We start from the raw sequence: 17,479 nt of genomic DNA on the forward strand, positions 1-17,479 counted from the left end.
AGTGCGAGGCTGGGAGAGAACAGTACGCTGGGTGGACCGGTCACTTTCCGCTGCAGGCTGACACGTTGCAGAGACACACACTGAAGAGCGCACATGTCCAGACCGCGGAGGCCCGTGGCGTGAAACAAACAACAGCAGCTCGCTGGCACTGGAGGACTACGCGCAGGGGCGGGGGCGGGGCTTGGGGCGGGGCATTCATGCGTTGAACGTGCTGCCGGGGTGCGATGCAGACATGGTTAACGCCTCGCGTTCTCCGTTAGAGAACCGAGGTTCTAATCCTAATCATACGTTTTTCACACGTGTTTCAGCAATGCATCTGTATCTATTAGTCATACCAGTAGGAGTCCATCTGAAGGGAAAAGCATTGAGCTGAGTTGAACTCAAATGGACTGACTAATCCCAGCTGTTCCTCTGGGCTCCTCTCCTCTCCACTGTACTTAACCAAAACCACACAGCACTTAGTGGCAAATATCTGTCTGTGCCTCTATCCTAGTAGAGAGCTGTGTACACACACACACACACAGACACACACACACACACACACAGTCAGACCCTCTTTTATAGGTGCTCCACTACATTTGAGGTAGCTAGTGGTGTTTCCTTTCCTCACCCCCCCCCCCCCACACACACACACACACACACACACATTCTCGGGCGAGGGGGACTTTGCGCTTCCCAAAACACACACACACACACACACACAAACAAACGATGCTAAATATGCCCTTTGCCTTCATCTGACCCATGGCTTTGAGCCTTAATAAACAATCCTGCAGTAATCAGTCAAATTTGGTGCCTTATTCATCATAGGGCTAATAGTGGCAGCCAATAAGAGCACAGTGCAAATGATTGCCATGACCCCTTTGTGCTGTGTCATTTGAAAGCTGTTCTTTAATATTTCATCAGTGGTGCTCTACTGCTGAATATGCCCTCTGGCTATAACTTGCTAGCCAAACACTCAGCTTTGACACTGTTAAAACTCATCAATAAATGTCCATGGCCTTTCACATACAGAGAGGGGTGTGAAAAAACCCACAATGGCTGTTAATGATCGGACCACAAAACCGCATCTGACAAGCTGTGAACGTGCATCAAGAAATTACATGAAATATACATAATCTCCGCATGAAGCTCAGGCAAGGCTTTCCTATCTGGGATATGTTCCAACAAAGAAATGTATGTACATACTTAAATAATTAAACAAAATAATAAAACATCAGTCCCCATTATGAATACAAGACAGCACTGTTTGGTGCTGAAATGTTTGCTGCCATGCTGTATTCTTCTAGAACTACTCAGGAGCTCTACATTGCTCTGTGCTTCGAAGGACAGCCACGTAGCGACGATCAAAGCAGCCGATCTTACCGAGTCCGCGCACGTAATCGCAGCGTCTGCACGTTTGAAAAGCATGTGGCGAGAGAGAAAAAAAAAAACGAGGGAAAGAGAAAGGATTTGCGGCGGTACAGTATCCGGGGAGACGGGAGGACAGACAGCGTTTGATCTGCGGGGAAATCACCTCGCTGGGGCTGGTAACTCATGACAGCGCTTCATGTCATCACTCACCAAAGAGCCCCAACACGACGCGTCTCCACAGATGTGAGGAGACGTGTTGATTCTTTAGCTTGCTGTTGGCTGACTGTAAACAAGCTGCCGACGTTCAGAGGGAGACGCAAACAAAGGCAGTCAGGCGAGAGCTGACAGGAGAGGGGAGACGCATGCACACTAAAGCACACACATATGTGTACACACACGCACACACACACACATGCACACACGCACACACACACACGCACACACGCACACACACACACACACACACACACACACATCATGACAGAGACACACATCGTGTGTGTGCGTGTGGCCTACCGGTTAGCACTTCGGACCGGGTTGCCGGTTCGAACCCCGACCAGTAGGCACGGCTGAAGTACCCTTGAGCAAGACACCTACCCCCTCACTGCTCCCCGAGCGCCGCTGTTGATGCAGGCAGCTCACTGTGCCGGGATTAGTGTGTGCTTCACCTCACTGTGTGCTGTGTGTGTTTCAATAATTCATGGATTGGGATAAATGCAGAGACCAAGTTTCCCTCACGGGATCAAAAGAGTATATATACTTATACTTATACTTATATACTTGCTGCCAGCCCCTCCTAGGCCGCTCGTTTTCATTTGTTTGTTTTTTGGTTATTGTTTTGTTTGTGTGCGTCGCCATAGATATTTTGTTTTGTTGGATCTATTGAACTGTTGTCGACGTCGCCGACATCCTGAGTTGAATGACATTTTGTTTAATACACTACATCACCTGCTTGAAAACCATATGCTGTGTTGTGTTTCTTTTCTTGTCAACTTTAAAACGGGAAGGGTGACGGGGTCTTAATACTGACACGGCAGATTTAACGCTGCCTGGCGCCCAACATAATCATTTTCTTTTCTTGTGTCAGAGGCCACCGTTACAGTGTGTGTGAGTGTGTGTGTGTATGTGTGTGTGTGTGTGTGTGTGTGTGTGTGTAACTGAATGAGCAGTTTCTCCCTGTTTCTATCTGTTTTTTTTCTAACCAAAAGTGAAGGAGAGGTATACCAGTTGGAGGCAAAGAACTAAACTGACATACTAATTGACATTCTAAAGAAAGCGGCACAATAGTTCAGTGTACCCATTGGTGAAAGAATTGAATGATAGAATGCCCCTAAATGAGGAGAGAAGGGGGCTGAGGACAGGGAGACAGAAAGAGGGCACGCCATTGCTCAAGATGAATGGAGCTGTTCTTAAAGACAGAACAGATGAGCGCTTAGCTTTCCAGAGCCCAGAAAATAAATATTCTTCATTGGATTTTTCAATTAAATTACCAAAGAAAATGTTCAAATCACTTATAATGCACAGTCTGTGGAGAAATTACAAAGTTCTCAAGCCATTTTTCAAAACCTCGGATGGCGGGCATTCGGTGTAATAAACAGTTTTCCATCCATAAAAAGGCTTTGAATTACAATCTGAGTCTGAAGTTATGATGTAGATTCACTTTAGCTAAGGACACCAGAGAGAGGATGGGACCATGATGGGCCTTTTAAATGTCACTGGTACTGTAGCATGTTTTATGCATTGAAAAGATCACACATGACAGGACAGAACATACAAGCCGCAGGCTAACTAAAATGCTAGAAGTTAGTTCATAAATGCCAAACTTCTGATGAAGATGTATTTCCTTTATGACCAGTAGTACAGTTACTGCCACAGCTTTACTAGTCTCGCGCTCAGAGAAAGACACCACCTTATTAATAAAATGCACCCTTTACCTATCTGCAATTCAGTTTGGAAAGAGCCGTCTGCTGAATGAATAATTCTTACTGAGCGGAAAAACACACACACTGGAGGCCAGGTTCCCACAGAAGATTAGCTGTTTTATTTCCCTCGGCTTTTTTCATCCGGACAATGCATGTCTCAAAATATTTCATATTTAGTAATATCTTGATTTTATATCTGTCTGCTTAGCTCTGTAAAATGTTCTGGCAGAAACACTCCACAGTTAATGTCTGCCAGTAATGTGGATTTTTTCATTTAATTTAACGGAACTCAGATGAATATAGAACCTTGGCCATATCTCATCTGGGCCTAGTTTCCCGAAAGCATTGTAAGCCTAAGTAGTTGGTAAAGTCCCTCTTACGAACATCTAAACATTTAAAAATACCATTTCCCGAAACCATCGTTGCTTAAAGGGATGATACGGAGTAAAAACAACCTGAGGTCTATTTATGGAGGATAACAAGTTCAAGCTTTCGTTTGTAAGCAAAATTACGTTAATCGGAGGAGGTTTGATCTAGACTGTTTGCATTAGCAACAAAACAGTTTATAGCCTGTAGCAGCAGGCATGGAGCTACGTCAAAATAAATTACTATTTTCAAACCAATGACAAGGCTCAAAATAGCCTTATGCTTCAGAGTTAGTGTGGATCAGTGTTGCGCGGTCTGCCCGAAATTAAGCGGTCGCCCGCGGATGACCGCGGTCACCCGCGGTTATGAGTCATAAACAAAATATTTTAAGATATTCGGGTCATTTGCGGGCGGGTCAGTTAAAATTAATTAAATATATATTTTCTACAAATAGGCCTACTTAAAATATCACGAGAAGGCTAGCATCAATACAGTAAAGCATCTGTGATCAGGTCAGGATCACGACTAATTGCAATCACCTGGGTGTGCGGGCTGGGGGTCACGGGTACGTAACTTCCTTCCCGACAAACACAAAAGAAGCTCTCCCAAATTGTTTGGTACGCAAGTTGCTCGTCGCTGGTCGGTACAAACCGTGCACTTCATGCTGGGTTTTGGTTACGAACAACTCCCTCGCTGTGGTCTGGACTGTCGTCTCCTTCCTACTCCTGTTTCCCTGTGACTACCAATGCGAATGCTGAACGTGGAGCTGACACACTTCCCTCCTCTGCTCCTGTTCCCCTGGGCTAGCTCGCATTGTGGAAAAGGCCGAGATCACAGCTGGCTGTCTATCACAGTTTGACCACTGTTTTCCCCCATTAGAGTTTCTTTTGGTATTAGTCAGCAGGGACGTGCACAGGAATTTTGAGGGGCAGTTGCTCTGACCTGATAAAAGGGCAGCCCCCCCAAAAAAAAAATAAATAAATAAATAAAAAAAACTCATGGGCTATATGCAGGACTGAGAATAACAGCGTCTTTTTTAAAATATATACACAAAGAAGTAAAACACTGAAATACAGCACTCAATCACCTTAACTTTAGCCTTAGGCTTAGTGGTATTTATGTTCTGCTCAGTCAAGATCTTTGAAATGACCTCTAAAATAGCCTATGTTTTTTTAGATTAGGCTACAATTATTTAGCATGCAGCTCTTTAATCCTGTACTTTCTAGCATGGTCCTCTCATCTCATTTTTGGTGATCATCACTTAGGCCTTCCTGTCCTGTGCCTCCTCCTGGTCCACATTTTCCTCACATAGTCTGGAGGCTTGTGACTGCTCCTCACCTTAAATGTAATGTAACTAGATGTACCGCAGAGCGGTACAAAATATGACCGCCGCCCAGTCCAGCACATTTTTTCCACAAAAAGAAATCACGCTGAAAGGCCTATATGATTCTAACTGTCTCACTAAATTGCATTATCCACACTCAATTCTCACTGGTATCTGCTAGACAACAAGTACCAAAACATGATTAGTTCATAGATTTCACATGTAAAATTAATTTTATACAACCCCACCTCCATCTTGCCTGTTCATAATTCTGAGAAATTCGTGATTCGTTTGTGTTATGTTTATGTTATGTGTGTGGGTGTGTGTGTGTGAGTGTGTGTGTGTGTGTGGGTGTGTGTGTGTGTGTGTGCGTGCTTGTGTGTGTGCCTGCGTATGTGCCTGTGCATGCAAGCGTACATATGTCTACTGTGTGAGTATGTGTCATACGTATGATTACTGTGAATGTATGTGTGTGTGTGTGTGTGTGTATCTGTTTGTGCACATGTGTGCACATGAAATGGGTTAACATGACACCTGGAGGCAAACATACGGAAAAAACTGGTCATCCTAGGCCCTACAGTTCTCAAGATATTCACAGAGAACTGTGTCTGCCCTACCCTCCTTTCGGGGGGTCCAGTCCAGCGGGGGGGCTACAGATCAAAACGAAAAATGACGGTTCCATGCTATCCATGTGGGGGTACATGCCCACCAAGTTTTGTGTACCCCAGTCTTTCAGTGTCCCGGGAATCCTTGTTGGTGTACGTCACTAAATGTACACATAAATTATTTTATTGTAAGGCCCCCCATGAACGAAAGTACACAAAACTTGGCATGCATTCGGAGGGTGTCATAATGATCCTACACTTTTAATTTTGTGCAGTTTTGACCTTGTCAGCCAGAGATACTGTGATGAAAACACCTAATGTTTTGCTTTTTAATTTTTAACTAGGTGGCGCTATACATGAAATAAGTGGTAATGGGATGGGTTGACATGCCCCCTTAAGACCAACATACATAAAAAAGGTGAACCTCCTAGGCCCTACGGTTCTCGAGATATTCAGAGAAAACTGTCTCCGGCCACCTACAGGCCAGTTGGTGTATAGTAACATAAATTAATTTATTGTGTGGCCCCCCATGAACGGAATTCCACAACATTTGGCGTGCATACAGAGGGTGTCATAATGATCCTACACTTCCAATTTCGTGCAGTTTTGACTATGTTAGGTCACAGATACCTTCAATTACAACACCTAATTTTTACTTTTTTGTGTTTAACTAGGTGGCGCTATACATGAAATGAGTGGTTATGGAATGGGTTGACATGGCCCCTTGAGATCAACATACAAAAAAAAAAAATGGTCCTCCTAAACCCTACGGTTTTCGAGATATTCACAGAAAACTGTGTCTGCCCTACCCTCCTTTCGGGGGTCCAGTCCAGCGGGGAGGCTACAGATCAAAACGAAAAACGATGGTTCCATGCTATCCATGTGGGGTTACATGCCCACCAAGTTTCGTGTACCCCGGTCTTTCAGTGTCCCGGGACTCATTGACGGAAATTTGGGCATGCGAAAAAAAATAAAAATAAATAATAATCTGACTAAACCTATATGACCGCCGCTTCGCTGCGCGGCGGTCATAATTATGAAACATTGCCATTAGTGGGCTAAAATATGAGTCTGATTAATTAATCAATTCGTCTACACAGTGTCATGTCATCTTTGTCACAGTGCAAAGTCTCTCTCACCTGCTGGTTGGCTTTTTCGCAGCCAACCCTGCAGTGATTGCTGCCTCCCTGAATTGTCTTTCCCTCTCCTGAATCTGACTCTTTTCAGTGGGCATCTTGGCTTCAAACAATACCCAAAATACTAGTGATAGGATAGGGATTTATTTTGAATCAAATAATTAATGTGATGCATTACTTTCATCATTCATTCTTCTTGCTAAAACGAAATGTGAGAAACTAACTATCAGCAGACATGTAGGCTAGCTTAGTTTGCCTATGCCTACCAAAAAATAGTAGGCCTAACCTAGGCTATGTGATAACGGGCTGCTTCTCTGCGAGCTATCTGTCTGATTATTTAGGCTAAACGTGGCAAACTCAGCCTGGATTTATGAAGATTGTAATTCATTTCATAAAACTTAATGACGATGATCGTTCGTTTGTTATACATCACAAACTCACCTTTTCCGACAACGTTGAGTCGTCTCATATGACAACCGCGACAATCTCCTTCTAGGGCCGCTTATGCAGGCTCAGGTCAGGTGCCGGTCGTGTGCAGCGCTGCAGCCACGTAAACAGAGTTTGCCCTTCCCCTACTGACTTTCACTTTCGGTGCCCGAATGGAAGTGAATGAGGCTTTGCGATTTTTTTTTATCTACAGTGTAGGCCTACGTGAAATTCTGCATCCATTGTACGATTTATTTATTTATTTTCCCCATTGGAAGGGCAACATGAGTCAAGAAGGGCATATGGCAGTTGCCCGGGCAACCTGAGCAACCCCCCTGTGCACGTCCCTGTTAGTCAGTGTTAAACTAACAGCACTTCAAAGTCAAAGTTGGATGTACGGTATGCTTGTTTGTGTTGGTTTATTTTCTTTGTTTTGTATGCTTGTCTGAGTGTGATACACTGGTGCATTGGTGCACTGGTCTGTTACTCGACAAGGTGTAGTGCTGTTGCCATCCCTGAGCTCATATTAGCAGCCAGTTAGCGATTTCATATGGTAGACTGTTACTCCGAGGCTATTGAGACTTATCCCTCCCCCCGGCAGTATTAGTTCTTAATGGGTTCTTGTAACCCCTGACTTAGCTTATCCACACGGGAGACTGTTACTCCTGGGGCATAGGGGTCTATCTATGCCCCAGGTGGTATTAGTTCATGTTGAGTACTTTGTGACTCCCAACCTAGTTTCTCCACACGGTAGACTGTTACTCTTGGGCCATAGGGTCTATGTCCCAGGTAGTATTAGTTTATTATAGCTTCTGCTATTCATTGTAGCTGTATCGGTAGCACTCCACTGGCGCTGAATAGCGTGTTTGTCTTGTTTTTGTTTTGTCTTGTATTGTTTCCTTTATTTAATGCCCCCTCCTTCCCCCTGTTTGCTAGTATGGCCTGCTAGGTCTATCAGGTAACACAGTTAAGGTACTCTAGGACTGCCGCCTTCCCCTAGTTTGCGGTGAGAGCACATTCTAGTGGTTGAGCGTGTACTGAACACCTATTTATACTCGTGTGGGTTGTATTTAGAAAGCTTGAGTGTTACACTTGTGTTTGTGTGTGTGTATGGCCATAGATCACTTTTGGGGCTGGGCAGCCATCCGAGGGTTACTGTACCTGTGTTAATTCAGGCCGTGTAGCAGCCACCAATCCACTGGGCATTTAATTTATGGTTATGTGTATTACATTTTGTTTTCTTTGATTATTTCGTGTTGTGTATTGTGATTTTGTTTTTATCTGATTTACCTACTGTACACCCCTGCCATCCGTTTTAAACAAAGAAAAGAAATAATAAATACAACATTGTTTATACTACTGCCTCTGTCCTCATCCATTTAGTTGGATAAACCTGAGGGCCCTGTCACACATCAATACAGTAAAGTCAACAGTAAAGAAGCTGAAGACGCGAGTTAAAATAATAAAGACACCCATGGGCGGAGTGGCCATCTGGCACACCGGGCATTTTCCCGGTGGGCCGACGCACCTTTTGGGCCGATAGAATAGGCTATATATATAATTTAATCATTTTGGCCAAGGATCGGCCCAAAGGAAGGACAACCAGCGGCCCATTGGTTACATTTCCATATTGACACTCGACTAATCCTATAACAGCTCACGTCAGGCCCACCCCTCGCATTTTGGCTTAGAGCCAGGATTTTGTGAGCTCATCAAAAGTTAATTGAAGTTGCCTACACGAAATTGCGACGGGTGCGTAGTGACAATAGTGCAAAAGTAACACCAATGTAGAAGTAAATACAAAAATAGAAAATACAATATTGCAAGTAGGCTAGCATATGTCAGCAACATGTTCAAGTTTGTTGAGTTTGAACGAGGATGTAAGCAAGCATAGGCTACAGAGCAAGGGACAGTGAGCAGGTGGTGGAGCCTAGTTGAGGCTACATGATAAGAACTCAGTGGTGGAGCAGGTAGGCTATGTGTGACATGCCATGCTGACGATGATGATTATGATGACTTATTAATTGCGATAAGGTAGCCTAATGATAACGTAAGGCCGTGCTGTGATTATAATAACAAATAGCGCAAGTTAAATGTTCTAAATGAATGATTTGCAAACCCGGACAGCAAAAGAGTGTCAAATCGAGGTTAATTGTTGGTCAGATTGATCAGTTTCCGTCAGACGCCCAAAATTCAACATCGATGGCATGAGTGGTGGTTGGTCTCTCAAAGTAGAGCGTCGAAAGGGTTCTATCTTGGAAGGGTTATCATGGTAAAGATGGGCTAAAAGACTGTAGACTGACGGAAATGTAGGCTACAAAACATCAAGTCATATTCATGCACAAGCCAACTAATATACAGTAACCTATACGACAGGCTACTGGAAGACATTAAAGATAATTAGTTAATGTAGCTATAATGTTCCAAAATGTACCAGCAATGTAGTATAGCCTACAGGAATAAAATATTTCCAGCAACAGCCCTGTTTATTTCGTGTTGTTTCAGTTGTCCTACAGTGATTACTGGTATAAATTACATTAATGTCTAAGACAATCTGGGTAATTTAACTCTTTACACATAGGCTTCAGTAATGTTTGGTGCTGCTGTTAATTGTAGCCTATTGAATAATTTGAAATGATACTTTGAATTCAAGCAGAAACTCTTCTTTGATAATTGCTTGTTAGCCTACTTGAATATGGAGATCATGTGCTCCATGGCTACCTCTGATCAGTCAGAGTGATAGCCAGTAAGGCCTACATCATTTTCAGTGCTCCATGACAGTTGAACATATATGCATAGTTAAGGAGGGTAATGCAAATATTTTGTATTTAATTAGGTGTGCCCGACCGATTTGAGGGCCGCTTGGGCCAAATATGCCAGGGCCGATTTTTGGTCCCAGTCCGCCCCTGAAGACAACCCCTTCAGGAAAAGCGATATAGGTTATGGGAAATATTGGGAAAAGTTCTTAAAGAAGATGACAGTAGTACAAGTTATGGTCTATGTAGGCCTACTTCTTGCGAAGCCATTTAAAAGTAGCCTATGACAGCCAAAACGGGCAGCCTGCAGGAATAAATGTTATGGCACAGACTACACAGCCATATCTACCGGTATGTATAGGTTCGCGCATGCATAAAAGTTACCTTAGTTCGTTGTGTTTGTGACTTTAAACAGGGGATGTGCTTTAGTAAATGTGCTTTGTGCTTCATTCAGCATTATAAACCAGTTCTTACGCTAACGTTTTGACCAGCAATGTATCTCTCTTGCCTATACCTTGCCTCACCATTTCTGTTTTCGAAAGAAAGATGTATGTCCATGGCCTTCAAATCTTATCCTAGTGTTCTAATCCTTGGTGGTTGCGTGCATGCTTGCGCTCTTATTCTCATTCTCTCTCCTGCGCAAACATTATGTCCTGCATGCCTACTGCGTGTAGTTCTACTGCATAAAGTTTCGCAAATAAATTAGTTTGTTTTACAGAAATGGCCTACTGTCACACTGCATGCAGGCTATAACCAAAAGCACACATTTTGTAAATAAGCGGATCGGATCGCGGGTCGGGTATAATTTTGTCCTAATTAATATTCGCGGTCCGAGTTGCGGTCGGGTTGATTAAAATATCGGGCGACCGCGGGCCGCTTGTGACCAAACCCGCGCAACACTGGTGCGGATAGGGTGCCTAAAGACAAAAACAAACTATTATAAACGTATATAACAAGGACTGTTTCTGAAGGCAGCGCATTGCCTTCCTTCATGTTCCGGTAGTGTCAAATCAGTGGGTGTGTTCGACTTCCTGCAGCACTGCGCAGATCGGCTGAATCTTACTATACAAACATGCATCCAGTTCAGCCAGATTTGCACAACGCTGGAAGAAGTCGAACACAACCACTGATTTGGTGATACCGGAAAGTCAATTAACATGTAGGTCCGAAGTTCAAATGACATGAAGTCACCTGAAATCACCAATTTGGAGGATATTTCAGAACTGTTAGCGTGGACAGCTCCCCTTAAGAACACCTTAAGAGCAGTGCATGTGCGTTCATGCTATGAACATGTTTGGGTAACACACCGAAAACACGTGTGTAAGATCAATCGAAGAGAACCTCAGAAGTGCATACATCCGTCATTATCAGGAAGTGAGTGAGTCTGTGTGCTATGCTGTGACTTCCTCTGAAACCTGAACCCCAACAAAGAGCCCTGATGGCAGAGGGACCAGCATTCACCTGCTAGCAAACAAACAAACCAACAAACAAACACACACACACACACACACACACAGACACACACACACACGCGCGCACTCACACACACACACACACACACACACACACACCCTCTCTCTGCTCTGTCAGTCAGTGGGTCCCCACAGAGGGACACAAAGCGGAGCTCATGATTCTGGGGCCACTGACACACTGACATTTATCAGTTTGAGGGATTTGACTAATATTGGTGGGATATGAGGGCCTGCTTGTGGAAGTACGCACAGGAAATTCATCTGCACAATTGGATTTGGGGGAAAGCGGAGGATTCAGCCCCGAGGCCCGGGGGGGAATGTCTGCGCTACGCCTCGCAAATTGCCAAAGTCGCTCCTTCTTTTGTGCTTTCAGTTGCTTTTCGGCCGCATGACGTTCTCAACTCCATCTCTCCCCCTCCCTCTCTCTCTCTCTCTCTCTCTCTCTCTCTCTCTCTCCCCATATCAATTCCCTTGGCATGCTTTTAGGTGACTTGAGGTTGATTTTGATTTGATGTGTGTGTGGAGGTGTGTATGCGAATGTGTGTGTGTTCATTGTTTGTTTATGTTGGGTGGTTTGTCACTTGACAAAACTAATTTGCATATATATTTGGCCCAGTGCAGGTTTTTTCCCTTTGGGGGGCATTGGGATTATTATGGGATATTGCCACCATAGCTGGACCTAACGGGATAAATTGGGTTTGCAAAGGGGCTTTTGTAAGGGGTGAGAGAAGAGATGGAGGATATGGAGACGAAGAGATGTATAATTTCTGACAGGTTAATCTTTCTCTAGAGGGAACACACACTGCAAGGAGGGGGAGGGGGGTTATTGGTGAAGGAAGGCCGGGGGTGACGTACACTGAGCCAAAGCTGAGCTCAACCTACATGTGGCGCTGCCAATCAGACTGGAAGTGTTTCCTGCTCCCTACGTGGGCAGAACAGATTTGGGAAACCTCCCCCCCAAAAAAAAAACATCCACTGAAAACCAAAAAGCACACACACACACACACACACACACACACACACACACACAATTAGCCAATATGAGTCTCTCTCTCTGTCTCTCTGTGTGTGTCGTGTTGGCATGGCGACACTGAGTGACATACCACGGTGAAGTTCATGACCTTGAGAATCCAGATGGTGAGGGCCAGATTGACGATCATGGTGACAAGGAGCAGGAGGATGAAGAAGTACAGGCAGCGCTTCCTCCAGCCGTAGATGCCCACTGGGTACGCCTGCGCACAGCCCGGCCGCTGCAGTGGGTTGGGCTGAGATGCCAGGATGTACTGCTCCTGGGTCATCTGAGAGGAACGGAGAGAGGGATGGGGAGAAAAAGAGAGAGAGAGAATGAGAAAGAGAGAAATAAATCCTCCATAAATGTACAGTCACTGGTATCAAGAACGTTGTTGGCAGCTATTACATTATGGGTAGTTATTATTACATTATGGACTGCTACAAATAAGGGACAGTGAAAGCACGAGAAAAAAAACTGAATCAGAGGGGCACTAGGTGCAAGATGACCGAGTATCTGTCATCAGCTAAAGTCAAATGGCTCATCCAGCCATTCTGAATACAGCCTTGGTGAGCCACTAATCAGATGAGACATTCCTGCACAGCCACATGTCCCGTTAACCCCCGCAGACACTCTCGCACTGCGCACCGCCCCACCACCCAACCACATCACCACCACCTCAACAACCGGCGCCCATACTTTTTCACCGCGTTTGTTGAACTTTTTGCCGGAGCCGTGTCTAATGATGCTTCTTGGCGGTGAGTCCTTGAGCGCCATACATATTTATAATGGGAATCGATGTGTGGTGCTGGACTGGAGGCTGCAGAGTGATTCAGTTAATAAACGCTCCCTATTTGTTTCCATGCTGCCGCTCAACAGGTCAAACAATAGCCGCGAGACTTCAGCTGCTATAAATATCTAATGGAATAGCATTAGGGGGAGAACTCGTTCTGGATTATTCTCATCAGTCTGGGCTCTTACACTCTTTATTTCTTTCTTTCTCTCAGATGTGCTCTCTCTCAGTCTATCGCAAGCAACTTTGCTTTCTTGTTATATGCAACTCTTCATTGTATGTGTACCTTTGTCTTTTCTTGTTTTCTATTATTTCTGAACCACAACACACTCATCTCATATCACTCACCTTACTCTTTCTTTCTTTTTTTCTTTTCTTTCTTTTTCTTTCACTTCTCCTCTCTCGTCCCTTAGTTCTCAGCATATTTCTCAGATGGATGAAAACACAGTCATCCATCAGCCTTCTGGGTGCAGTTCTCCTGCGTGCCACTGGGAGCAGTATACATCCTTTTTAACCTCTTCCGTGCCAGGCGGCTGCTGTCCTGACTCACACAGAAGCTCTTCAATCTCCCAGATTACATCTGTGCTGTGGCTGCTGTTATTGAAGATGCTTTCCATCTTTTACCCCCCTCATCCCTTTCCATTTCTCCCCCTTTCCCCCTTTCATTCCCCTTTTTGTGTTCTGTTTGCTCTCTCTCTCTCTATTCATCTTCTTATCCCCCTTTCTCTCTCTCTCTCTCTCTCTCTCTCTCTCGCTCTCTCTCTCTCTCTCTAGTCTGTAGTCTTGGCACGTTGACACACACAGATATGGGGAAGAATAGCAATAGACTGGCCATAAATAAATAATGAGCAGATAAAGGGATGAAATGTAGTGGAGGTGTTTTTCTGGAGGTAAACATCACCAAGTCCAAGTGGGAATGATGTGTTCTTGGTACGGGGAAAAGGGGGAGCAGTGTGACACACACACACACACACACACACACACACACACACACACACACACACACACACACTCACATACATTCACATACAGACACATTAAGACAACTGCCAACTGAGTAGGAAGCTATGGGGAGATGAATCATCCAGTCGTCAGAACTGCATGTCCAGCCATGGGTAGTCAAGCGAACAGCACAGGGCATTGGGCGGTGTGTGTGTGTGTGTGTGTGTGTGTGTGTGTGTGTGTGTGTCTGTCTGTCTGTCTGTCTGTCTGTTTTTGGTGGATATTTTTGTTGTTTGTGTGTGCATGTGCATGCATATATGTTCAATGTGTGTCACACGGCATCATTGTTAGCAGAGTGTGTGTGTGCGTGTATGTGTGAGTCAGTGAACCCACAAACATTCAGCCTTGTGTGCCAGTAAAATGTGCTAAAAACACAGCTATTGTGGGGATAAATAGGCTTGACCCACCACCATGTGGGCGCATGCCAAGAATACTAAAACAGCTGTGCTGGTATGCAGACTAAAGTCAAAGGCATTGCTGTCCACCTGCACGAGAACACTCTAACAGACAGATGTCAGCCTCATCAAGCATGACCCCTCTGCAAACCCTCAGCCGCTGTCGTGCTTCCACAAACTCGGCCGAACCAGACAGTGGGGACGGCGGAGGGGATAGACATCAGCGCGAAGCCGGCGCAGCATGGCCGACACTGACAAACTGCCCGCTGCCACCGCGGATCTATCTGTCACAGTGACACAGAGGGTCTCACATACACATGACAGCAGACGTCCACCATTTCAGTCCCAGTCCCACACTGGTAGCCATTCACTGACATCATACACACACACACACACACACACACACACACACACACACACACACACACACACACACACACACACACACACACATGCTTGCACCCTTGGACAGAAAATGTTACATGTGGGTTGCACTGACTCTACCCTAGACAGCATTTCCACAGTTATGACATAGTTATTCTCAGACGCGCACATAAACGTCTTCTTTTAATATGTCCATACTCACAGGCTCAAAGAGGAGTACACAGCCCCAACAGGAGCTTTGTGAGAGATACAGCACTTTAAACTCCTCTGCTTATGGGAGACACTTAGAGTAGGCAGCAAGTTTTTCTGGCAGGGCAACAAATCTCCCTCTGCTTGTTAAAATATGAATAGACATTTCTTAGTCGTGGCATTTATGTGGCTTTGAAATCACAGTGCATAACCACGGTCTGATGAGGCTTGTTGGAAAACAGAACAAAGCCTTCTTGATACAAAAAAATCTTCAAATACGTCTCTTCCTTCATACATCAGCAACTCTCAGCCAGGAAGAAAGAGAGACAGATTATTATTTATTTTTTTGACGTTAAATAAATATTTCTTCCAAATATTGTTAAGAAGTTGTGCGATGACATCCACTCCTTCACACACACACACACACATACACAGAGAGAGCGTTGGCTGCATTAAACAAATCGATACATCATTTAAAAAGGTCACATCAAATGGCGCTGCAATTTAATGCCGTGTGGCAGACAGCGAGGATTTGCTGATAATTAAATGTTGCTGTATCTGAACAAGCTTTCGCAGCTTATGAGAGCAGAAACACCCCGGGGTTATTGACAGATTCCTCCCGGCATGCACAACGTGACCAACTTCTGTCACTTCACCGAATACAGAGAGACCTCCGTATAGTTGTGCCTAGTCAGTTTCCGATGCTTACTGTACCTCCTCTCTGTATCGGCTGATTGCTGCAGCCACTGACAACTCCTCAAGGGTGACACACTACTATACCCCATCCCCTTAGCTTCAAATGCAATCGAATCTCCTCCCAATTCAAATATCCCTAAAGACCAGGGTTGCAGTGGTAAAATAAGAGGTAGGTAAAATATGAATTCTGTGATAAGGTGGACTGCGCCATGCGATATCGGATGTTTAAAAAAGGGATTCAGAACATGTTTGATGATGGTGGAGGTTATTGTCCAATGTTTATAACAATACCAGTGGTATTAAATGGTTCCTAGAGTGGTGATGAGTGTACTGTACATATTGTGAATGTGGATAATATAGTGTGATATGTGAATGTTAAAAGTTGCAATTGGTGAATACACTTTTTTGAGAGGTGGATAAACTCTAATAAGAGGTGGATAAACTCTATTTCTGACATTTTAGAGGTGGATAAACTGTGTTTACTTGTGTTTAGCCTCCATTGCAGCCCTGCTAAAGACGCAGTATATGTTTATCAAGGTTGTGAAGAGGCAAATGTAGGAAGATGAAAAGTGACAAAGCAAGATAATTAAGCGGGGAGCCGGGCGGGGAGTTTGTGTCAGTTGTCACTGTCAGGCGTATCATCCAGTCTACTCTGTATGTTTTGACATGCTGTGAATGAGGACAAGCTCAGTGATACCTCCAACGATAGGCTGTAATCAGTGCATGGTGACATGAACACACACACACACACACACACATTTTTTTTCTGGCTTAATCGTGCACATTACGTGGGAAGCTGGCGAACGGCACACATTTGGCGCATGGCTGCACCTGTTACGCCCCAAAGCAAGCCACGCGTGAGGCTGAAGCAGGGACACCACAGCTTAGCTTATGTGGGGGAGTGTCTGTGTGTGTCTGTGTGTGTCTGTGTCTGTGTGTGTGTGTGTGTGTGTGTGTGTGTGTGTGTGTGTGTGTGTGTGTGTGTGTGTGTGTGTGTGTGTGTGTGTGTGTGTGTGTGTACATTAGACATCTGTATGCGTAATCATTTGTATTTCCAACTTCTCACCCACCTCACTTCACTGCAAGTTGTGCACCTGCACAATGTGCAGATGGTATAAGACATTTTTAAACACCAATTACAAACCAAAGGAAAGCAGGTGTCTGTCTGCTTATGTGTGTACGCATTTAAGCATGTGCGACTGTATGTGTGTGTGGGTGTGTGTGGGTGTCTATGAGAGCGTAAGGGCGCACGCAGACAGTGTTGGTTTAGGTTTTTTTGTTTTTGTTTTGCTTCGCTTAGGGTTCAGCTCCAGCAGAGACGTGCAAACAGCAGCAGTGTGAGCAGCACTCATCCGATGGCTTGGTGTTTGTTTTTGCTCTTATTTATTCATCTGCTCCAGCCCCCTGAGCACCACCACCCCACCCCCACCCCCCACCCCCTCCATCCTCATGCATACTGGGGATGGGGGTGAGGGATGAGTCCCGCTTCCGGCGGAGAGGAAAACAGATGAGTAAATAGACGAGAGAGCGGACGAACGGCAGACACTAACGGAACGAAAGAAAGAGGATGCTGACAGCGAGAGGACAAGTGCAGTGGTTTTAAGCTGCCTGTGCCGCTCCCTGTGTGACCAAGCGAGGCGTCATCAACCCG

At 44.9% G+C, this 17,479-nt stretch overlaps 1 protein-coding gene across 1 annotated transcript in view; it reads right to left on the minus strand.

The window, feature by feature from the left end:
• The window catches only part of sgcz (sarcoglycan zeta), a 112,356-nt gene extending 99,698 nt beyond the window's left edge, over positions 1-12,658 (minus strand). The window contains exon 1 of the mRNA XM_076295997.1: positions 12,464-12,658. Within this exon, the coding sequence (XP_076152112.1) occupies positions 12,464-12,658 (195 nt within the window). The remainder of the gene's footprint in view (positions 1-12,463) is intronic.
• Between the last annotated feature and the right edge of the window lie 4,821 nt (positions 12,659-17,479).

The sequence above is a fragment of the Alosa pseudoharengus genome, unplaced genomic scaffold, assembly GCF_046254945.1.
Source record: "Alosa pseudoharengus isolate Yale_2024_CS ecotype anadromous, Long Island Sound unplaced genomic scaffold, YU_APseudo_1.1 YU_APseudo_1.1_scf_2, whole genome shotgun sequence".
Lineage (NCBI taxonomy): Eukaryota > Metazoa > Chordata > Actinopteri > Clupeiformes > Clupeidae > Alosa > Alosa pseudoharengus.